Here is a 24462-nt window from a genome sequence, read left to right as displayed (position 1 = left end):
TTTTAAGAAAATTTCTAAAGCCTTTTTTTTTTTTTTTTTTTAAGGTACTTGTTCAGTTCTGAAGTGGCTTTGAGGGGCCTATGTATTAGAACCCCCCATAAAACACCCCATTTTAAAAACTAAACCCCTCAAAGTATTCAAAACAGCATTTAGAACGTTTTCTAACCCTTTATACATTTCACAGGAATTAAATCAAAGTGGATGTGAAATTTGCAAATTTCATTTTTCTTGCTGAATTTCAATTTTGATCCATTTTTTTCTGTAACACAGAAGGTTTTACCAGAGAAACACTACTAAATATGTATTGTCCAGATTCTGCAGTTTTTAGAAATGTCCCATGTGTGTCTCTAGTGCGCTCGTGGACTAAAACACAATCCCCAGAAGCAAAGAAGCACCTAGTGCATTTTGGGGCCTCTTTTTTTATAAGAATATATTTTAGGCAGCATGCCTGGTTTGAAGAGGTGTTGAGGTGCCAAGACAGTAGGAATCCCCCATTTTGGAAAGAACACCCCTCAAGGAATTCATTTATGGTTGTTGTTACCATTTTGACCCCACAGTTTTTACACAGAATGTATTTGAATTGGGCTGTGAAATTAAAAAAAAAAAAATGACATTTTTTCCAATTAAATTTAAATTTTCATCAACATTTCTAATTTTCACAGGGAACAAAATACCCTATTTGGTTGCCCAATTTCTCCTGAGTGCAGCAATACCCCATTTGTAGCGATAAACTGCCGTTTGGGCCCATGGGAGGCCTCAGAAGGGAAGGAGCGCTTTGTGTTCTTTGGAGTCCAGATTTTGCTGGATTGGTTTTCGGTGCCATGTCGCATTTGCAGGACCCCAGAGTTATTAAAGCAATGGAAACCCACCAGAAGTGACCCCATTTTGGAAACTACACCCCTCAAGGAATTCATTTATGGTTGCTGTGACCATTTAGACGCCACAGTTTTTACACAGAATTTATTGAATTGGGCTGTGAATTTTAAAAAATATATATTTTTTTCCATTAAGATGTAATTTTGGCTCAAAATGTCTTATTTTCCCAAGGAATAAAATACCCACTTTTGTTGCCCAATTTGTCGTGAGTGCGGCAATACCCCACTTGAGGCAATAAACAGCCGATTGGGCCCATGGGAGATCTCAGAAGGAAAGGAGCGCTATGTGTTCTTTGGAGTCCAGATTTAGCTGGATTGGTTTTCGGGTGCCATGTCGTATTTGCAGCCCCAGAGGTATCAAAGCAATGGAAACCCACCAGAAGTGACCCCATTTTGGAAACTACACCCCTTAAGGAATTCATTTATGAATGTTGTGACCATTTAGACCCCACAGTTTTTTCACAGAATTTACTTGAATTGGGCTGTGAATTAACAAAAATTTAATTTTTTCCAATGAGATGTCGTTTTGGCTTAAAATTTCAAATTTTCACAAAGGAATAAAATACCCCATTTTGTTGCCCAATTGGTTCTGAGTGCGGCAATATCCTAGTTGTGATGATAAATTGCCGTTTGGGCCCATGGGGGGGGGGGTCAGAAGGAAAGGACCACCATTTTGCCTACAGGGGATTTTCTGGTGCTAAGTCATGTATGCAGAAGCCCCTGAGGTACCAGTACAGTTGAAATCCCTGAGAAGTGACCCCATTTTAAAAACTACACCCCTTAAGGCATTCATCTAGAGGTGTAGTGAGCATTTTGACCGGAGTCATACACTCCAAAAACTGTAATGCAGGTTCTCCTGGGTATGGAAATACCCTACATGTGGCTGTTATCAGGTGCCTGGGCACATGGCAGGGCTCAGAAGGGAAAGATGAGGGGGATAAGCTGTGCGGAGTGCATCAGGGTAAGTAAAACAGGGGTAGATTAACAATCAAGGGATGTATGATAAATTTTAAAACACTCTTTCATACAGAGCCCTGGCTTTTCGGGACACGTGTCACAATGATATATTGTGTCCTTCCTTATCCCCCTCTTATAGCAGAATTTGCACCTCTTTTGACTTTTGCCCTTCTTGCCAGTTTGGGGAACTTCTCCTGGAAAGTGTTGCCCTGGTACGATGCGTGTGGCATCGCTTCCAGAAGTACTGGGTGCCCCCCCCCTTCTTGGTCCCTAAAAATTAGTTTCTTGATAACCACCTCTTGAAATTCCAGGAAAGTTCCCCTCTGGCCTGCACATCGACGTAGCACGTACGCATTGTACAATGCCATCTGTATGATGTGCACGGCCAACTTCTTATACCACACCGCATGGCACTGTAGGGCTTGATCTGACAAGTCCACCCCTCCAAGGTACCTATTGTAGTCCAGGATGCAGTCTGGTTTGGGGGGTCTCTGTACTGGTACATGGGTACTGGTGTGGGCATGTATTGTTGTCAATACAAGGACATCTCTCTTGTCCTTGTACGTGGCACACAATATGTTGCTGCTAGAATGTGCCCTGCTCTCACCCCTTCTGAGTGTTTGCCCAAGCAGAGTCTTAGGGAGGCCTCTCAGATTTCTTCTAGCAGTGCCGCATGCCGCAATACTTCTAGAAGCGAGGCACTTAAAGAGTGGGACACTGGTATAAAAATTATCCAGGTAGGGGTGGTAACCCTGGTCCAGCAGTGGGTGCACCAAATCGCACAATTTTTGCATTAACTCCCAGTAAGGGGGGGCATTCTGGGGGCTGAATACTGGTGTCCTTTCCTTCATATATCCTAAATTTGTAGGTATACCCTGATGCACTCTCGCACACCTTATACATCTTAACGACATACCTTGCCCTCTTGCACGGCAGGTATTGGCAGAATTTAAGCCTCCCTTTAAAATGTACGAAGGACTCCTAAATAGAAATACACTTCTCGGGGGTGTATGCTTGGGAAAACTTTTCGATCTCTTTTTATTCCACTTTTTGGGAGGTGAAGTGACCAAAAAATTGTGATTGTGGTACGGTTTATTATTATTTTCTTTTATGGCGTTCGACGTGCGGGATAAATAATGAGATAATTTTGTAGTTCAGGCCGTTACGGACGCGGCGATTCCAATTATGTATAGTTTACTTGTTTATTTATTTAATTTAATAATAAAGACTGATAAGGGAAAAGGAAAGATTTTTCCTTTTATCACTTTTAATTTATTATTTTTACACAACTTTTTTACTTTGTCCCACTAGGGCACTTGAGGGCAGGAGGCACTGATCGCTATTCTAATACACTGCACTACATGCGTAGTGCAGTGTATTAGAGCTGTCAGCTACTCACTGACAGCAAGCATAGTGGGTCCTGAATCAGTCAGGCCCCACTAGGCTTCCGTCGATGGCGTAGCCAGAGTCCATTGTTAGGACTCTGGTTGCCATAGTAGCCATCGCCGCCTGCTATCAGGTAGCGGGCTGTCGATGGTGGTTTAACCCCCAAGAAGCCGCGATCGCTATTGAACGAGGCTTCTCAGGGGTTAATCTGTGGGGACCACCGCGATTGGTCCCTGCACATTGAGCTGTGATAGCCTGATGTCGGAAACAGCAGCTATCACAGCTCATGAACGCGCCCAACGCGAACAGCGCCGTGTTTCATCCATGACATACTATTATGTCATGGAGCGCGAACGATGCAGTTACCATGACATAATAGTACGTCCTGGAGCGTTAAGGGCCTGTTCACATACGTGTTCGGGTTCCGTTCAACCTTTCCGTCAGAGGAACAGATGAACGGAAAGCCAAAAGGAAACTATCGCTTCCATTTGAATTACCATTGATTTCAAGGGTAATGCTTCAGTTTCAGTTCCGTAAAGTTTCCGTTTTTTTTCAGGGAAACACTAGCTTAGTCGACAGCACTATTGTTTCTGTGAAAATAAACTGAAACTTTACGGAATGGAAACAAACTGAAACATTACCATTGAAATCAATGGTAATGCAAACGATAGTTATCATTTCCGTTCAGCTTTCTGTTCGCCTGTTCCTGACGGAAAATTTGAATAAAACAGATGATTGGAACCTTAACGCTGATGTGAACAGGCCCGAATATCTTTCAGACAATCTTAACCCCTTCCCTCTTTGGCCGCTTTTGACCTTCCTGACAGAGCCTCATTTTTCAAATCTGACATGTTTCACTTTATGTGGTAATAACTCCAGAACGCTTTTACCTATCCAAGCGATTCTGAGATTGTTTTCTCGTGACACATTGGACTTTATGTTACTGGCAAAATTTGCCCGATACATTCAGTATTTAATTGTGAAAAACACCAAAATTTAGCGAAAAATTGCAAAAATTAGCATTTTTCTCAATTTAAATGTATCTGCTTGTAAGACAAGCAGTTATACCACACAAAAATGTTGCTAACTAACATCCCCCATATGTCTACTTTAGATTGGCATCGTTTTTTGATCATCATTTTATTTTTCTAGGACGTTACAAGGCTTAGAACTTTAGCAGCAATTTCTCACATTTTCAAGAAAATTTCAAAATGCTATTTTTACAGGGGCCAGTTCAGTTGTGAAGTGGCTTTGAGGTCCTTATATATTAGAAACCCCCAATAAGTCACCCCATATTAAAAACTGCACCCCTCAAAGTATTCAAAACAGCATTTAGAAAGTTTCTTAACCCTTTAGACATTGCGCAGGAATTAAGGCAAAGTAGAGGTGAAATTTACAAAGTTCATTATTTTTTTCCAGAAATTCATTTTGAATCCATTTTTTTTTTTTGTACCACAGAATGTTTAACCCAAGAAATGCAACTCAATATTTATTGCCCAGATTCTGCAGTTTTAGGAAATATCCCACATATGGCCCTAGTGTGCTACTGGACTGAAGCACCGGCCTCAGAAGCAAAGGAGCACCTGGTGGATTTTGGGCCTCCTTTTTATTAGAATATATTTTAGGCACCATGTCAGCTTTGAACAGGTCTAGTGGAACTAAAACATTGGAAACCCCCCAAAAGTGACCCCATTTGGAAAACTACACCCCTCGAGGAATTTATCTAGGGGTGTAGCAAGCATATTGACCGGCCAGTTTTTTTGCAAAAATTTTTGGAACTTGGCCATGAAAATCTACATTTTTTCAAATAAAATGTAGGTTTAGCTAATTTTTTTTCATTTCCAAAAGAACTAAAGTAGAAAAAGCACCACAACATTTGTAGAGCAATTTCTCCCGAGTAAAACAATACACCACATGTGGTAATAAACGGTTGTTTGGACACACGGCAGGGCTTAGAATGGAAAGTGCGCCATTTAACTCTTGGAGCTCAAATTTAGCAGGAATGGTTTGCGGAGGCCATGTCGTATTTGCAAAGCCCCTGAGGTGACAAAACAGTGGAAACCCCCAACAAGTGACCCCATTTTGGAAACTATACCCCTTGAGGAAATTATCTAGGGGTATAGTGAGCATTTTGACCCCACAGGTTTCTTGCAGAAATTATTGGAAGTAGGCTGTGAAAATGAAAATCTACATTTTTCAAATAAAATGTAGGTTTAGCTAATTTTTTTTCCTTTCCACAAGGACTAAAGGAGAAAAAGCACCATAAAATTTGTAAAGAAATTTCTCCCGAGTAAAACAATACCCCACATGTGGTAATAAACGGCTGTTTGGACACACGGCGAGGCTGAGAAGGGAAAGAGCGCCATTTGGCTTTTGGAACTCAAATTTAGCAGGAATGGTTTGCAGAGGCCATGTCGCATTTGCAAAGCCCCTGAGGGGACAAAACAGTGGAAACCCCCAACAAGTGACCCCATTTTGGAAACTACACCCCATGAGGAAATTATCTAGGGGTACAGTGAGCAGTTTGACCCCACAGGTCTTTTACAGAACTTATTGTAAGTAGGCCGTAAAAATGAAAATCTAAATTTTTTCAAAGAAAATGTAGGTTTAGGTATTTTTTTTCCATTTCCACAAGGACTGAAGGAGAAACATTTGTAAAGCAACTTCTCCCGAGTAAAACAATACCCCACATGTGGTCACAAACATCTGTTTGGACACACGGTAGGGCTCAGAATGGAAGGAGCACCATTTGGATTTTGGAATGGTTTCTGGGTGTCATGTCATATTTGCTGAGCCCCTGTAGTACTAGTACAGTGGAAACACCCCAAAAGTGACTCCATTTGGGAAACTGCACACCCTGAGGAATCATCTAGGGGTATAGTGAAAATTTTGATCCCAAAAGTTTTTTGCTGAATTAATTAGAATTAAGCCATGAAAATGAAAAATACATTTTTTTCCAACAAGATGTAGTTTTAGATACACATTTTTCATTTTTACAAGGAATAGAGAAGAAAAAGCACCCCAACATTTGTAAAATAATTTCTCCCGAGTATGGTAACACCCCATATGTCGTTATAATCAGCTGTTTACATATATGGGAGCATTCAGAAGAAAAGGAGCGGTATTTATCTTTTGGAGCGTAGATTTTGCTGGAATGGTTTGCGGACGCCATGTTGCATTTGCAAAACCCCTGATGTACCAAACAAAAGTGACCACGTTTTAGAAACTACACCCCTAAAGGCATTTATCAAGGGGTGTAGTGAGAATTTAGACTCCACAGGTGTTTTTCAGAAATGAATACGCAATGGATGGTGCAAAGTGAAAATTGCAATTTCTCCACTGATCTGCCCATTCACCACACAAGATGTTGTGCCCCTAGAGAATCTTACCCCATAAATTGTTAAGCGGGTTCTCCCGGGTATGGTAATGCCTTACTTGTGGCCATAAATTGCTGTTTGGGCACACTGTAGGGCTAAGAAGGGAAAGACCGCCATTTTGAGCATGGATTTTGCTTGGTAATAGTTCTGTTTGGGGTTTTGCTGGTATTTCCGTTTATAATGTGGGGGCATATGTAATCTGTGCGGAGTATATCAGGGGTATATGTAATCTGTGCGGAGTACATCAGGGCATAATAAGAGGGTATAATATTGGGGTAAATAATACAATTATCCATAGGTGTGTGTTACGCTGTGAAGCGATCCGTTATGCACAGGCCAGTGTCACACTGATAAACGGTTATCTTTCTTATCCCCCTTTAGTAACGGTCTGCACCTTTTGGGGACTTTTTCTCCTTCGTAGTTTGGGAAATATTACTGGGAAAGTTTTGCGCTGGTATAATACGGACGCCCTCGCTTCCAGCGGATGTGCTATGTCCATTCCCTTTCCTAGTTCCTAAATACTAGGGCCCTGAAACTGAAGGAATGTTCCCCTCCGGCCTGCGCATTGAGATGTTTTTTTCATCACCGCATTACTAGTGCCGTAACTTTTTTATTTTTCAGTTGATTGAGCGGTGTGCGGGCTTGTTTTTTGCGAGACGGGCTGTAGATTTTATTGGTACCATTTTAGAACACAGACGACTTTTTGATCACTTTTTATTTTATTTTTTGGTAAAGGAAATTACCAAAAACAAGCAATTCTGGAATAGTTTTTTATTGTTTTTTTTATCGGCATCCACAGTGCGCCCTAAATTACATGTTAGCTTTATTCTGCGGGTCGATACGATTACGGCGATACCAAATTTATATAGTTTTTTTTATGTATTGCAGCTTTTGCACAATAAAATCACTTTTTTTATAAAATCATTTGTTTTCTGTGTCGACATTCTAAGACCCATAACTTTATTATTTTTGCGTGCACAAAGCGGTGTCAGGGATTATTTTTTGCGGCACGGATTGTCATTTTTTATTAGTACTATTTTGGAGCAAATGTGACTTTTTTATCACTTTTTATAGCATTTTTTGGAAGGAGATGTGACCTAAAAACAAAGATTCTGGCGCTGTTTTTCATGTTTTTTTTTACCGCGTTCACCGTGCGGGATAAATTACATAATAGTTTTGTAGTTTGGGTCGTTACGGACGCGGCGATACCAATTATGTATCGTTTTTTTTATTTTTACGGTTTTTCCCATAATAAAAGACTTACTATGGGAAAAAAGTCAGTTTAGCTTTATTTTTATTTGAAATGTGTGTGTTTTTATTGTTTTACCACATTTTTATTAACTTTTTTTTACTTTTTTTACTTGTCCCACTAGGGGACATGAGGGCCTGATGCCCCGATCGCTACTCTAATACACTGCACTACATACGTAGTGCAGTGTATTAGCGCTGTCAGTTATTCACTGACAGCAAGCCTATGAGGACACGCCGCAGGCGGGTCCTCATCGGCTACCGTACAAGGCAGACTCGGACGCCATCTATTGAGCGCAGCATCTGAGGGGTTAATCTGCCGGATCGGAGAATAGCTCCGGTCCTGGCAGTTACAGGAGGGTGCCAGCTATATAATACAGCTGTCACCCCGCGGTGATGGTGCCGGCTCTGCTTCTGAGCCCGCACCATCACTGCGCCGTACATATACGGCACTTTGCGGGAAGCACCTCCCGACAGCGCCGTATATATACGGCGGATGTCGGGAAGGGGTTAAAATCAGAGTGGAGCTTTTAGTAAAAGAGACGTACAAAAAAGGATACATCTTATTACTCTCTTCTAATTACAACTGTGATGTGATTCTGCGAAAATTTACCAGGCAATACTTCATTAATGCTAATTAACAGTAATACTCAAAGAAAAATATAGGTAATTTACGGTTTATTATGGTAAAATATTAAAATGAATACATTGCAAGCCTAATAAATCTTTATGAATGTAGTATGCTTACCCATACAATTGATCTGTAATTCTTTTGTCTGTGCATTTTCCAGCGTAGACAGAAAAAGTTCACAAAGATTATTAGTGAAATGATCATCAAGTTTTAGTGTTGCAGCAGATGAAGAGTAAAGCTTGCCATACAAGTAACACACAGCAGCCTTCAGTTCTTCATTAGGGTACATCAATCCCTGTGGCAACTGTTCTACAAGGTTGTCTTGACAAAATAGCGAATATGGTAATTAGCAGAGTAGTTATATGAAAGTATGTTATAAAATACTTCCCTAGCCATATAAATATATATAATGATTGGAACACATAATTTTAACATTATACAGAAATCCAGAGAGAACACTGTTAAAGCATCAAAAATCACCAGTTATACATGGGTTTTATGAATATATCACCAGCCCTTGAGCCTTATGTCTAAACTAAGGATAAAGGATTGAGACTTAATACATTCAGTCTTTATTCAATTTACATTAGAAAATCAATATGTATTGTATGGAATACTACACAACGAATTCGCAGGAATATTAACCCCTTTAGGTAGCAGACATCTTTTGGGCATTAAAGGAGGTATAAGATTGCTCACAGCTTCTGTAGAATCACCCTGACCTACATGTATGTGCATTACCTTTTGCTTATGACGTACATGTACGCCAATTTGCAGGAAGGGGTTCATTCTTTTTGTACACCTCATTAGCTACAACTCTTTTTTTTTGTCAATTGAACCACATGCCAATGTTAATGAGCCAGAGTGCCCCATTTAACAGTCCCAGTCAGGCACTACCTCCATAAAACAGTGCCAGTATGTTGCTATTAAAAAAAATAATTCTATATATATATATATATATATATATATATCCACCTCCTCCTTGCTCAAGCGTCTCTGCAGGGAATTAACATGTGAGTGGACATCAAGCGGCCATTCAAATGTCAGTTCCTTGTCGCTGTTCTCTTTTGGCAAAGATTAGCATCATAGAAGTGTTATGTTCTAAACTAAAGTTACTTACATACATACATACGTACATACATAGGTACAAAAAGATAGGTCCATCAAGTTCAACCTTTCTCACTCAATTTGGTTACATACATAGTTACATAGTTTGTACGGTTAAAAAAAAGACACGTCCATCAAGTTCAACCAAGGGATGGGAAAGGGGAAGTAAAAATGTCTGTACATAGCAGCTTATACTTTTTTGTTCTAGGAAATTATCTAACCCTTTTTTAAAGCCATCTACTGTCCCTGCTGTGACCAGCTCCTGCGGTAGGCTATTCCATAGATTCACAGTTCTCACAGTAAAGAAGGCTTGTCGCCTCTGCAGGTTGAGCCTTTTTTTCTCCAGACGGAGGGAGTGCCCCCTTGTTTTTTGAGGGGGTTTTACATGGAACAGGATTTCACCATATTTTTTTGTATGTGCCATTAATATATTTATATAAGTTAATCATGTCCCCCCTTAGTCGTCTTTTTTCAAGGCTAAATAGGTTTAGTTCTTTTAATCTTTCCTCATAACTTAGATTCTCCATGCCCCTTATTAGCTTCGTTGCTCTTCTTTGTAATTTTTCCAACTCCAGGGCATCCTTTCTATGAACTGGACCCAGAACTGAACTGCATATTCTAGATGAGGCCTCACTAATGCTTTGTAAAGTGGTAATATTACATCCCTGTCCCGCGAGTCCATGCCTCTTAATACACGACAATATCCTGCTGGCCTTTGAAGCAGCTGATTGACATTGCATGCTGTTATTTAGTTTATGATTTACAAGTACACCCAGATCCTTCTCAACAAGTAAATCCCCCAGTGTAGTTCCCCCTAGGACATATGATGCATGCAGGTTGTTGGTACCCAGATGCATAACTTTACATTTATCTACATTAAACTTAATTTGCCAAGTGGACGTCCAAACACAGTGTGTTCAAATCCGCTTGCAATTCACAAACATCTTCCATAGACTGAACATTACTACATAGCTTGGTGTCATCTGCAAAAATAGAAATAGTGCTATTAATCCCATCCTCTATATCATTAATAAATTAGATGAATAATAGTGATTCCAGCACGGAACCCTGGACCATTCAGAGTAGGAATCATTGACCACAACTCTGGATACGGTCTTTGAGCCAATTCTCAATCCAATTACAAACTATACTTTCTAAAACTATAGTCCTTAACCCCTTCCCGTATTTTCACGCACAGTTACGTGATGGGAGCTGGTGTTTTCCCGCAATTCCACGTAACTGTACGTGAAGGAGATGGAGCTGGCTCAGGAGCTGAGCCAGCGACATAACCGCTGGGTGACAGCTGTATGTTACAGCTGGCAACCTAAGGTATTGGCCAGGACCGGTGCTAGCCTCCGATCCGACCGATTAACCCCTCACATGCTGCATTCAATAGAGATCGCAGAATGTGAGGAGTTTTTAGCCCCCCCGGCACCCCAGCAACATGATCGCTGGGTTGCCGGTGGCTGCAAAGGCGATCGGAGGCCTAATACTTACCTCCCGGTCTGCCAGCAACTAAATCCTCCTATGCCCTGTCGTCGGCGGGGCCCAAAAGGCTTCCGGTACCATCGGCAAGATGGCGCCGGATCAGCTTCCAGCTCAGCTTCCGGCTCAGAAGCTGAGCCGGCGTCATCAGCGTGGGTGTCCGCTGTATGTTACAGCGGACATCCCACTGTAAAGGCAGGAACCGGAGCTATCTCCGATTCCTGCCATTAACCCCTTCAATGCAGCGATCCAATGCGATCGCTGCATCAAAGGGGTTTGTATCAATTCGGCAGCCTGCCATGCGATGGCAAGGCTGGCGACTGCTACTATGGCAACAGGAGACCTAACAATGGCTTCCTATCTGCCATTACGGAAGCTGATTAGGCCCCGTCCGGAGGCGGAGCCTGATCGGCTTGCCGTCACTGAACAACTGACAGTTATAATACATTGCACTACATAGGTAGTGCAATGTATTAGAACATCAAACAAACAGTTGGACCTTCAAGTCCACTAGTGGGACTAAAGAAAAGTGTAAAAAAAAGTGTAAAAAAAGTAAAAATAAAATAAAAGTTGTAAAAAATATAATACAAGTTTCAAGTAATAACATAAAACACAATCGCCCTTTCTCCCTTATCAAGTTATTTATTAATGAAAAAAATAATAAAGCCATACATATTTGGTATCGCTGCGACCGTAACGACCTGAACTATAAAAATATTATGTTATTTATTCCGCACAGTAAACGCCGTAAAAAAAACAAAAAACTAAAAAATACTGACATAATTGCTATTTTTTGGTCACTCGTCTCGCAAAAAACAAGCCCTCATACAGCTCCGTCAACGAAAAAATTACAACCGTTATGGCTCTCACAACTTGGCATCAGAAAAAATCCATTCTCTTCACAAAAGTTATTTTATTGTGCAAAAAGATGTAAAACATAAAAAAGTGCTATAAATTAGGTATCGCCAGAATCGGATTGACCCGCAGAATAAAGGTAACATGTAATTTATAACGCGTGGTGAACGCTGTATAAAAAGAACTAAAAAAATATGCCAGAATTGCTGTTTTTTGGTCACCTTGCCTCCCAAAAAAAAAAGGATAACAAGTGATCAAAAAGTCGCATGTACCCCAACATGTTACCAATAAAAACTACAGCTAGTCACGTAAAAAAAACAGCCCTCATACCACTACGTCTATGAAAAAATAAAATTAGTTAAGGCTCCAATAAGTCAGGAAAGAAAAAATATGCAGTTGTGCCGACCCGAAGGGAACGTTTCTTCTGTTTCAAGTGGCGAATTATCAAGGACCCTAAAATTAGGGAACCAGGAAGGGGAGGGCCCAAACATAACTGCTGGAAGCGAGGGCGCCCGTATTATACCAGGACAACACTTTCCCAGCAAAATTCCCCAAACTGCAAAGACACCGAGTATGGACCAAAAGGGGAATAAGTAAGGACCATTTATTAGTGAGACACCGGCCTGTGCAGAAAGGATTGGGTTACAGCGTAACAAATATCTATGGATTATTTTATTGTTTTTTTTTACCCCTTTATTATACCACCTAACTATGCCCCTTATATACTCCGCCTGGCTTACATGTACTCCCACATTATAAACGGAAACACCAGTAAGACTCCAAACAAGACTACTACCAAGCAAAATCCACGCTCCAAAAGCCAAATGGCGCTACCACCCTTCTGAACATAGTATATATACGGCGCTGCCGGGAAGGTGTTCCCGCAAACCGCAGTACAGTTACGTCGCAGTGATGGTGCAGGCTCAGAAGCAGAGCCCGCACCATCACCGAGAGGTGACAGCTGTATTATACAGCTGGCACCCTCCTGTAACTGCCAGGACCGGAGCTATTCTCCAATCCGGCTGATTAAAACCTCAGATGCTGCTCTCAATAGAGCGCAGCATCTGATGGGTTTTAACCCGACCGGCAACCTAGCGACGTAATCGCTGGGTTGCTATGGCAATGGGACGCCAAAAAATGGCGTCCGAGTCTGCCTTGTACGGGAGCCGATGAGGACCCGCCTGCGGCATGTCCTCATAGGCTTGCTGTCAGTGAATAACTGACAGCGCTAATACACTGCACTGCGTATGTAGTGCAGTGTATTCGAGTAGCGATCGGAGCATCAGGCCCTCAAGTGCCCTAGTGGGACAAGTCAAAAAAGTAAAAAAAAAGTAAATAAAAATGTCGTAAAACCAAAAAAAAACACATGTTTCAAGTTAAAAAAAAAAAGCTAAACTGCCTTTTTTCCCATAGTAAGTCTTTTATTATGGGAAAAACCGTAAAAAAAACTATACATAATTGGTATCGCCACGTTCATGACGACCCAAACTACAAAACTATTATGTAAATTAATCCGCACGGTGAACGGCTTAAAAAAAACATGAAAAACAACGCCAGAATCTTTGTTTTTAGGTCACATCTCCTCCCAAAAAATGCTATAAAAAGTGATAACAAAAAAAATCACATTTACTCCAAAATAGTACCAATAAAAACGACAATCCGTGCCACAAAATAGAATCCCTGACACAACTTTGTCCACGCAAAAATAAAAAAGTTATGGGTCTTAGAATATGGCAACACAGAAAACAAATGATTTTATTAAAAAAAAGTGATTTTATTGTGCAAAAGCTGCAATACATTAAAAAAAAAACGATATAAATTTGGTATCACCGTAATCGTATCGACCCCCAGAATAAAGCTAACATGTAATTTAGGGCGCACTGTGGATGCCGAAAAAAACCCCAATAAAAAACGATTCCAGAATTGCTTGTTTTTGGTAATTTCCTTTACCAAAAAATGAAATACAAAGTGATCAAAAAGTCATATGTGTTCTAAAATGGTAACAATAAAATCTACAGCCCGTCTCGCAAAAAACAAGCCCGCACACCGCTCAATCAACTGAAAAATAAAAAAGTTATGGTACTAGTAATGCGGTGATGAAAAAACATCTCAATGCGGAGGGGAACATTCCTTCAGTTTCAGGGCCCTAGTATTGAGGAACTAGGCAGGTAAGGGACATAGCACATCCGCTGGAAGCGAGGGCGCCCGTATTATACCAGCGCAAAACTTTCCCAGCAATATTTCCTAAACTACGAAGGAGAAAAAGTCCCCAAAAGGTGCCAAGCGTTACAAAAGGGTGATAAGAAAACCGTTTATCAGTGTGACACCGGCCTGCGCATAACGGATCGCTTCACATCGTAACACACTTCTATGGATAATTGTATTATTTACCCCATTATTATACCCTCTTATTATGCCCTGATGTTCTCCGCACAGCTTACATATGCCACCACATTATAAACTGAAACACCAGCAAAACCCCCAAACAGAACTACTACCAAGCAAAATCCATGCTCAAAATGGCGGTCTTTCCCTTCTTAGCCCTACAGTGTGCCCAAACAGCAATTTATGGCCACAAGTAAGGCATTACCATACCCGGGAGAACCCGCTTAACAATTTATGGGGTAAGATTCTCTAGGGGCACAACATATTGTGCGGTGAATAGGCAGATCAGTGGAAAAATTGCAATTTTCACTTTGCACCATCCACTGCGTATTCATTTCTGAAAAACACCTGTGGAGTCTAAATTCTCACTACTCCCCTTGATAAATGCCTTTAGGGGTGTAATTTCTAAAACGGGGTCACTCTTGTTTGGTACATCAGTGGTTTTGCAAATGCAACATGGCGTCCGCAAACCATTCCAGCAAAGTCTACGCTCCAAAAGATAAATACCGCTCCTTTTCGTCTGAATGCTCCCATATATGTAAACAGCTGATTATAACGACATATGGGGTGTTACCATACTCGGGAGAAATTTCTTTACAAATGTTGGGGTGCATATTCTTCTCTATTCCTTGTAAAAATGAAAAATGTTGATCTAAAACTACATCTTGTTGGAAAAAAATATATATTTTTCATTTTCATGGCTTAATTCTAATTAATTCAGCAAAGAACCTTTGGGATAAAAATGTTGACTATACTCCTAGATGATTCCTCAGGTGGTGCAGTTTCCCAAATGGAGTCACTTTTGGGGTGTTTCCACTGTACTAGTACTACAGGGGCTCAGCAAATGTGACATGGCGCCCAGAAACTATTCCAAAATCCAAATGGTGCTCCTTCCATTCTGAGCCCTACCGTGTGTCCAAACAGATGTTTATGACCACATGTGGGGTATTATTTTATGGTGCTTTTTCTCCTTTAGTCCTTGTGGAAATGAACAAAAAATTAGCTAAACCTACATTTTATTTGAAAAAAATTTAGATTTTCATTTTCACAGTCTACTTCCAAAAATTTCTGCAAAAAACCTCTGGGGTCAAAATGCTCACTATACCCCTAGATAATTTCCTCAAGGAGTATAGTTTCCAAAATGGGGTCACTTGTTGGGGGTTTTCACTGTTTTGTCCCCTCAGGGGCTTTGCAAATGCGACATGGCCTCCGCAAACCATTCCTGCTAAATTTGAGCTCCAAGAGCCTAATGGCCCTCTTTCCCTTCTAAGCCCTGCCGTGTGTCCAAACAGCCGTTTATTACCACATGTGGGGTATTGTTTTACTCGGGAGAAATTGCTCTATAAATGTTGTGGTGCTTTTTCTACTTTAGTTCTTTTGGAAATGAAAAAAAAATTTGCTAAACCTACATTTTATTTGAAAAAAATTTAGATTTTCATTTTGATGGCCTAGTTCCAAAAATTTTTGCGAAAAATCTGGCGTGTCAAAATGCTTTCTGCACCCCTAAATAAATTCCTCGAGGGGTATAGTTTCCCAAATGGGGTCACTTTTGGGGGGTTTCCACTGTTTTAGTTCCACAAGACCTCTTCAAAGCTGACATGGTACCTAAAATATATTCTAATAAAAAGGAGGCCCAAAATCCACCAGGTGCTACTTTTGCTTCGGAGGCCGGTGCTTCAGTCCAGTAGCACACTAGAGCCACATGTGGGATATTTCCTAAAACTGCAGAACCTGGGCAATAAATATTGAGTTGCATTTCTCTGGTAAAACCTTCTGTGGTACAAAAAAAATGGATTCAAACTGAATTTCTTGAAAAAAATAATGAACTTTGTAAATATCACCTCTACTTTGCCTTAATTCCTGCGCAATCTCGAAGGCTGGATTCACACGAGCACATTACGTTCGTAATGGACGGGACGTATTTCGGCTGCAAGTCCTGGACCGAACACACTGCAAGGAGCCGGGCTCCTAGCATCATAGTTATGTACAACGCTAGGAGTCCCTGCCTCGCTGCGGGACAACTGTCCCGTACTGTAATCATGTTTTCAGTATGGGACAGTAGTTCCACGGAGAGGCAAGGACTCCTAGCATTGTACAAAACTATGATGCTAGGAGCCCGGCTCCCTGCAGTGTGTTCGGTCCGGGTTTTCCGGCCGAAATACGTTCCGTCCTTTACAGACGTAACATGCTCGTGTGAATCCAGCCTAAAGGGTTAAGAAACTTTCTAAATGCGGTTTTAAATACTTTGAGGGGTGCAGTTTTTAAAATAGGGTGACTTATTGGGGGTTTCTAATATCTAAGGACCTCAAAGCCACTTCACAACTGAACTGCCCCCTGTAAAATTAGCATTTAGAAATTTGCTTGAAAATGTGAGAAATTGCTGCTAACGTTCTAACCCTTGTAACGTCCTAGAAAAATAGAAGGATGTTTAAAAAACTATGCCAAACTAAAGTAGACATATGGGGGATGCTAATTAGCAACAACTTTGTGTGGTATAACTGCCTGTCTTACAAGCAGATACATTTAAATTGAGAAAAATGCTAATTTTTGCAATTTTTTGCTACATTTTGGTGTTTTTCACAATTAAATACTGAATGTATCGGGCAAATTTTGCCAGTAACAAAGTCCAATGTGTCACGAGAAAACAATCTCAGAATCGCTTGGATAGGTAAAAGCATTCCGAAGTTATTACCACATAAAGTGAAACATGTCAGATTTGAAAAATAAGGCTCTGTCAGGAAGGTCAAAAGTGGCCAAAGAGGGAAGGGGTTAAGCTCCCAATCTGCCCCTGCATAAGGCATCTTTTTAAGGCAACTAAAAAAGCCCAATTTTCTAGTCCTTCATTATAAGAGACACCTCCCATCCCTTTTAAGAATCAAGTTGCCCGCCTTTAAACCCTCTCCAGCTCTCCCATATCCTTTTTACAATTTGAAGCCCAAAACTGAATTACATACTCCTTAACATGAGTTGCCACAAACCCAGGGGCGTAACTAAAGGCTCATGGGCCCGGGTATAAGAATTCAGCTTGGGCCCCCCTACCCCTCCCCCTCCCCAACACCACCATCATCAGACCGCTGCGCGCGCCTATGCCCAGACGCCTTGCCCAACAGCCCCCATAGTATAATGCCCCCACACAGTATAATGCTCCCATAGCTGCCCCCACACAGTATAATGCCCCATAACGTATAATGCCCCCCCATACCGTATAATGCTCCCCATAACAGCCCCTACAGTATAATGCCCCACATAGCTGCCCCCATACATTATAGTGCCCTCCATATCAGCTCCCCATACAGTATAATGCCCCCATATCAGCGTCCCATACAGTAAAATGCCCCCCATATCAGCTCCCCATACAGTACAATGCCCCCCATATGAGCTTCCCATACAGTATAATGCCCCTCCATATCAGCTCCCCATACAGTATAATGCCTCCCATATCAGCTCCCCCATACAGTATAATGCCTTTATATCAGCTCCCATACAGTATAATGCCCCCCCATATGAGCTCCCCATACAGTGTAATGCCCCCATATAAGCTCCCCATACAGTAAAATGCCCCCATATGAGCTCCCCATACAGTATGCCCCCCATATGAGCTCCCCATACAGTATAATGCCCCCCATACAGTATAATGCCCCCCATACAGTATAATGCCCCAGATATGAGCTACCCATACAGTATAATTCCCCCATATCAACCCCCATGCAGTATAATGCCCCCCATATGAGCTCCCCATACAGTATAATGCCCCACATATGAGCTACCCATACAGTATAATTCCCCCATATCAACCCCCATGCAGTATAATGCCCCCCCATCTTATCAGCCCCCATGCCATATCAGCCACCCATGCAGTATAATGCTCCCCCCGCAATATCAGCCCCCCATACAGTATAATGCCCCCATATGTGCATAATAGAAAAATAGCATAATTACTTACCTATCCCCGTTCCTTCGTCTCCTCCGGTGGGTGCTATGAGTGACTCAGCGCAGGCGGGCGCGATGATGTCGCTACATCCCGCCTGCCTGCGTCGAGCCGCTCAGGGCACAGTGAATGCTGGATCAAGGAGACGTCAGCTCCCTGCTCCAGCATTGAATGGAACCGGGACCTCGGTGAGTGACTCGCGACCCCCCGGAGGTCTTCACACGAATCCCCAGGGGGACGCGACCAACAGTGTGTAATGTATTGTGTTGTGTTGTATTGTGAAGTTTGCGGTGGAGAGAGGAGGGGGGGCTTTCATTTAACGGGCCCCCAGTCTCCACCGCAAACAGCACAATACAACACAATACATTACAAGCCAACACAATACATTACAAGACAACACAACACATTACAATAAAGACTCTGCAGCTCACCTGGAGTCCTCCGCACCAGCTCTTCCACTGCACTGGCTGGAAGACGTGTCACGTGACAACACGGTCACATGGTACACTAAGTGTACCATGTGACCGTAACCAGGAAGTGCCGGCTTCACGTGAGAGAAAATACATTTTTAACAAGCATGCTGTATGGCAACGGGGGCCCGTGGGCCCCCCAGGTTTAGGGGCTCGGTCGCAACTGCGACTCCTATAGCTACGCCACTGCACTCACTCATCCAAAGTTTTAAATTAATTTGCAACCATTTTTCTTGCAGTCTGGTGCACTGAAAACTTTGGCACAAAAATCAGAAGCTTGCAATATAGACAAATATATGTTAAAACTGAGATCACGCTATTTCATGATTATAGTTTATGACTTAGTATACAACTTTGAGTTGCTTGAAAGTAATGATTTTTTTTTTTTTTATTAAATTGAGCAAATAATGGCTGAACTCACGGGAGCGCTACTGTAAAGTCAATGTCCATATACTAAATTTATTTGGTTCATTAGGTACCATAGTAACAAACTATATATTGAGTGCTTATGGTAATTTCAGCTCTTTTTTTTTTTTCAACAATTTTCAAAGTTTCATATGTAAAATTAGGTCAAATCACTTTAAGCAAGTTATTGTGAGAAATGTGAAAAAAAAACATCTCTGTGTAGGTGACAGTCTTAAATAAATCACATTATCTTATAAAACATGCTGAGCAAACGTTTAAAAGATACTTACAATGATCTGTAGCTATAACTTCAGCAACACTTGGCATTGCATCTACAAGTTTTCCCAGGAAGTTAAGAATTGGTAGGCATAATCTCATGCTGGTAACCTCTGATAGCTAAAAAATGTAAACAGGACCTGTCATCTTTTCGGTTTGACGCACACATTTCAAGAACAGGTTTTAAGAGACATTATAAAATATTGTAGATGGAAAAAGATGTGTTTTTTCTACAGAAGTTGTGTCTCAAGAAATAACACAGTAGCCCTCTATATCTCCCTAATTATTCCCACAAGTGTAAACCCCTTCCTGACGCAGCCATTTTTCGGACATACATTTTTTCCTCCCCCACATTCCAAAAGACATAACTTTTATTGCCGTATGAGGGCTTGATTTTTGAGGTACGAGTTGTAGTTTTTCATGGCATCATTTTGGGGCATATGCACATTTTTTATCACTGTTAATTCCATTTTTTGTGGGAGATGAGGTGACCAAAAAACAGCAATTCTGGCATTTTACTTTACTTTTTTGTTACGGCGTTCACTTACGCTGACATGCTGGACACAGGAAGCCAGAACGAACAGTGATGATGATACAGGCTATACAAGGTGATATATAGTCAGTCACCATTCACGGCAGTGATGAGCAGTGAACAGTTCTACCTGTTATACTCGCAAAAAGGGTCACCCTAACCCTGGTCATTAGTCATGGCGGCATTTCTTACGGGCACATATAGACAGTCCTGAAGTATACACAATTAGTTCAAAAAGTGGATTTTAGATAATTAGACATAGCCCACTACGCCCATATCATAATTATCAAAGTCCCCACTCTCCCCATAAAGAACGGGATGGCGGTGGGGGAAGGTTTATTGTGGGAGGAAGGAAAACACAAAGGGAGAATAGAACAAGGTACAACAGTGTAGAAGGGTATACCTCCCTACACTATGAATGGAGCATACGAAATAGAGTAATTAAGTCCCGGTGGTTTTGTGAATTTAAGCCTAAAAGTCCACTGGGCTTCTTTGTGCAACAAATAATTGTCCAAATTGCCACCTCACAGGGGTGGGCTGATTTTCTCTATGCCTTGAAATTTGAGGCAACTTGGATCTCCTCCGTGACATTGCCAAACATGTCTGGCTAAGGGACGATCTTCTTCCCTAGGATGTCCCCTATGTGGTTCAAGATACCACGCCTAAATTGGCGGATTGTCTTCACCACATAGTTAAGGGGACAGGGGCAATTGACCAAGTACACTACCCCTGATGTCTTGCAATTGACAAAGTCCATATTTGAGTATTCTTTTCCCGTGGTGACACTCTTAAAGGTTTTCCCTGTAAGAATATATTGGCAGGCCTTACAAGAGCCACACCGATTTGTACCCTTGATATTGGTATGACCCAGCCACAAAGTATTACTACTCTGCGGGGCCAGATGGCTTCTAACAAGGCGATCCCTCAAGTTACGGCCTCTACGGTATGTCAACGTTGGTCTCAATGTCACCACTTCACTCACATCTAGGTCCAGTTTCAATATTCCACAATATGATTTTAAAACACCCATTATACATTTAGATTAACAGTCAAAGATACTGATCATCAAAAGAATACCATAATTTCCATCACATAGACGTGGGACCGGTGGGCCCATTCTATTTGAAGCCACTGCACCAATAAGAACATTTGTTTGGGTACCCCAGCCTCAAAAACCTGTCTTCACATTAAAGTTGGACAAAGAGCAGTTTCTCGGAACTCGAAGAAACTGCCAATTAGGGATGCCACCTTTGAGGAGACCTAGGTGATGAATTCCACAAGAAAGTAGTGATGGGTAGTTCATGAATAATTAGTTCAAAATGAACTAATCTTCAAAGTGAACTAACTCATTTAGTTCACATCCCTGGCAAAGATTAGTTCATCGGGAACTAATGCAAGTGGGAGGAGTGAGACAGTGAGTGAATCTGCACAGCAGCTACTCAGTCCTCACTACCACTTGCTTTTTAGTTCCTAATGCTGGAAAAGGAAAGTGGAAAAACACAACAAAAACAGTTAGGGTATGTTCACACGAGGTCATTACGTCCGTAATTGACGGACGTATTTCGGCCGCAAGTCCTGGACCGAACACACTGCAGGGAGCCGGGCTCCTAGCATCACAGTTATGTACGATGCTAGGACTACCACTTTTTATATGAGTTTCACTTTTTGAATTGAATTACTGAAATAAATCAAGTTTTTTATGTTATTCTAATTCATTGAGTAGAACTAGTATATATATATATATATATATATATATATATATATAGATATAGATAGAGAGAGAGAGAGAGAGAGAGAGAGAGAGAGAGAGAGAGAGACTATCCAACAGATCCACCTTCCGTCTATTAAAATCCAACACATAATCTGGATACCCCCGATCTGAAAAATGGATTGGTTTCTGATCTGTTTTCCAAAAAAACGGACAGAAACAATCTCTTACATTTCACTAGCGGTCATCCAAGTATGCTGTTGAAGTCATTGCCTTACAGTCAGCTGATTAGAGTTAAAAGAGTGGTGAGGCAGGAGGATAAAGTGTCCTCAAGACTCAACCAAATGTGCAAAAAATTTTCAGATCGGGGGTATCCAGATTATGTGTTGGATTTTAATAGACGGAAGGTGGATCTGTTGGATAGACAGGACCTTCTCAGTGGTCAGACTGTTGTTAACAAGAATGTTCGGTTACCATTTATCTCCACTTTCTCCTCATTAAGCCCACAGATCGGTGGGATTTTGAGGAGGGATTGGAAGATGCTAGAGAGAGCTCTTCCGAGGGTTACTGAATTCCAGGAGAGACCTATGATGGCATATAGGAGAGGTAAAACACAAAAAAATTGTGTGGTTAAGGCTGATATTGGGTCACAACGGAAAAATCAGATGTTTCTGGCCCCCCCGAAACATGGGTGTTTCCCATGTCTTGGTTGCAACATCTGTGATATGATGATCAAGGGTGGCACTTTCAATCACCCACAAACTGGCCAGTCAATAAACATCAAAGGCTTTTTTACGTGCCAATCATCTTATGTGATTTATCTGTTGAGCTGCCCATGTGGTGTTCACTATGTTGGTGAGACCACTACAGAGGTACGTCTCAGGATGAGAAATCACAAATCAAACATCAATACTAAGAGACAAGATCTACCAGTGTCGAGACATTTTGTTGAGAAGAAACATAGTTTATCACAGTTGAGATTCAGAGTCATTGACTCTGTGCCTCAGCTGAGACGTGGCGGTGACAGGGGTTTGATACTCAAAAGAAAAGAGCTTGAGTGGATCTTTAGATTGGAAACCATGTCTCCCAAGGGGCTGAACATAGAATATCCTTGTGGCCCACATATTTGAGATAGTGACGGTTCACTTGTTCTCTCCCGCGGATCTATAGAGATATGATTGGTTGACGTTCTCGAAGGTATAATTTGTGTCTGTAATGTATAGTTCAACTGAGGTCTTATTTCGACCTTTTTTTGAATATACATATTTTATATATTTGTTTTTAAATTTACATATTTTGTATATTAATGCATTTTTTTCTTCCACTTTCTAGACACATAATTGCAGAGACATTCGAAAGCGGCAGAAGTCTTCCTCTCATTAAAAGCGCCAACGTTACACTTGGAATATACATTAGCAGAGCTCTAATGAGATAGCTAATTCAATTATAATCTAAAAGAATTGTTTATTTGGACCGTATAGTTCCAATGCTGTTGATATTTGTATTTCCTCCCTGGTATTCTCAATAAATGTTAGTTTATGTCTCCATTTAAATATGGGCTCAGCGTTGATATTTACACATGTTGCGTTATTTTGGCGGATGTGTCTTTCTCTGCCATGATATTTATTGGGAATATCTGATATCCTTGATTGGAGTGTAAATTTTCCCTTTAATATAATATTCGTAGTTTTCCCATTGGTGACTACAGTCACATTATATTGAGACATCATGACATATAGATCTATTTTTCTACCACTAGGGGGCCGCATATTACACCAACAGCATGGTATCTGTGTACATATATTTGTTTGATCTAGCCTTCCTATCTGTATAGGCGGTCCAATATCTATCTAATTCCTGATGGATGGACAACTGAGTCCAATATATTGTGTGGACTATGGTCTAATTTAGATATTACGTTATTTTCAGAAATCCATAGGTTCTGTTTAGCTAATTCCCGGCTGACGCATGCGCAGGAACGGTGGAACGCAAGCTCCGTCGTGGCGCGTGCGCAGTGGGGACCTGCTGTCTGATGCGTTCCACCGGATTGAATATCCGGTGCGGCCGCCATCTTGGGATATGCGCACTAGACACACACGTGTGTGTCGGGCGCACTTTTCATCTCTTTACATACTGAACGATTTACAGTGAGTATATTGGTGCTACAGTATAATTAGCTTCTGCCTGCTTCCAATTATCTTAAATTGCCTTCATTTACAGTGTTACTTGCAATTATTACTACACTTTTTATGTATATTGTATTGTTTCTATATATTTCACAGTGGAAAAATTATGTGCACTCTATGAATGTTTTTTTTTCAATACTGGCATATATTTTGTACATGTTTTGATGGATTTATACATATAATTGTTTTATTGCCGATTGATGTATGCTCCTCCTATAAATACTTGACACTTTATTCAGTTTATTATGGCTTGAGAAAGGTTCCTGTTGAACCGAAACGTTGCTGTGTTGAGGTGAAATAAATCCACTTTTGCTTTCATCTACCTTGAAGTCCTGGTGCCGTTACTGCGCTCTATATTTTTCTCTATTGGATATTGGGGAATTGATTCACCCCCAGGTAACGAGCACATGGCCTGATTTGTTGAATTTTTGGAGTGCTGTGTTCATCTACCCTTGGACTGTATATATATATATATATATATATATATATATATATATATATATATATAGTGAAGGAAATAAGTATTTGATCCCTTGCTGCTTTTGTAAGTTTGCCCACTGTCAAAGACATGAACAGTCTAGAATTTTTAGGCTAGGTTAATTTTACCAGTGAGAGATAGATTATATTTTAAAAAAAAACTGAAAATCACAG

The 24462-nt window shown here is 41.0% G+C and overlaps 1 protein-coding gene across 5 annotated transcripts in view; it reads right to left on the bottom strand.

Annotated features, from left to right (window-relative positions):
- MEI1 (meiotic double-stranded break formation protein 1) overlaps positions 1 to 24462 on the bottom strand; it is a 957414-nt gene that overhangs the window by 868111 nt on the left and 64841 nt on the right. For 4 of the 5 annotated variants that reach the window (XM_075833600.1, XM_075833605.1, XM_075833603.1 and 1 more), the window contains 2 exons: positions 19400 to 19505; positions 8592 to 8795 (listed from right to left, as the gene is read on the bottom strand). In XM_075833600.1, coding sequence (XP_075689715.1) covers positions 8592 to 8795; positions 19400 to 19505 — 310 coding nt within the window. The remainder of the gene's footprint in view (positions 1 to 8591; positions 8796 to 19399; positions 19506 to 24462) is intronic. The other variant, XM_075833602.1, reaches the window with a different exon arrangement.

The sequence above is a fragment of the Rhinoderma darwinii genome, chromosome 7 (assembly GCF_050947455.1).
Source record: "Rhinoderma darwinii isolate aRhiDar2 chromosome 7, aRhiDar2.hap1, whole genome shotgun sequence".
In the NCBI taxonomy this organism is placed as follows: Eukaryota; Metazoa; Chordata; class Amphibia; order Anura; family Rhinodermatidae; genus Rhinoderma; species Rhinoderma darwinii.
Note: the sequence above shows the minus strand (reverse complement) of the source record. Positions and strands in the feature narration are given on the sequence as shown.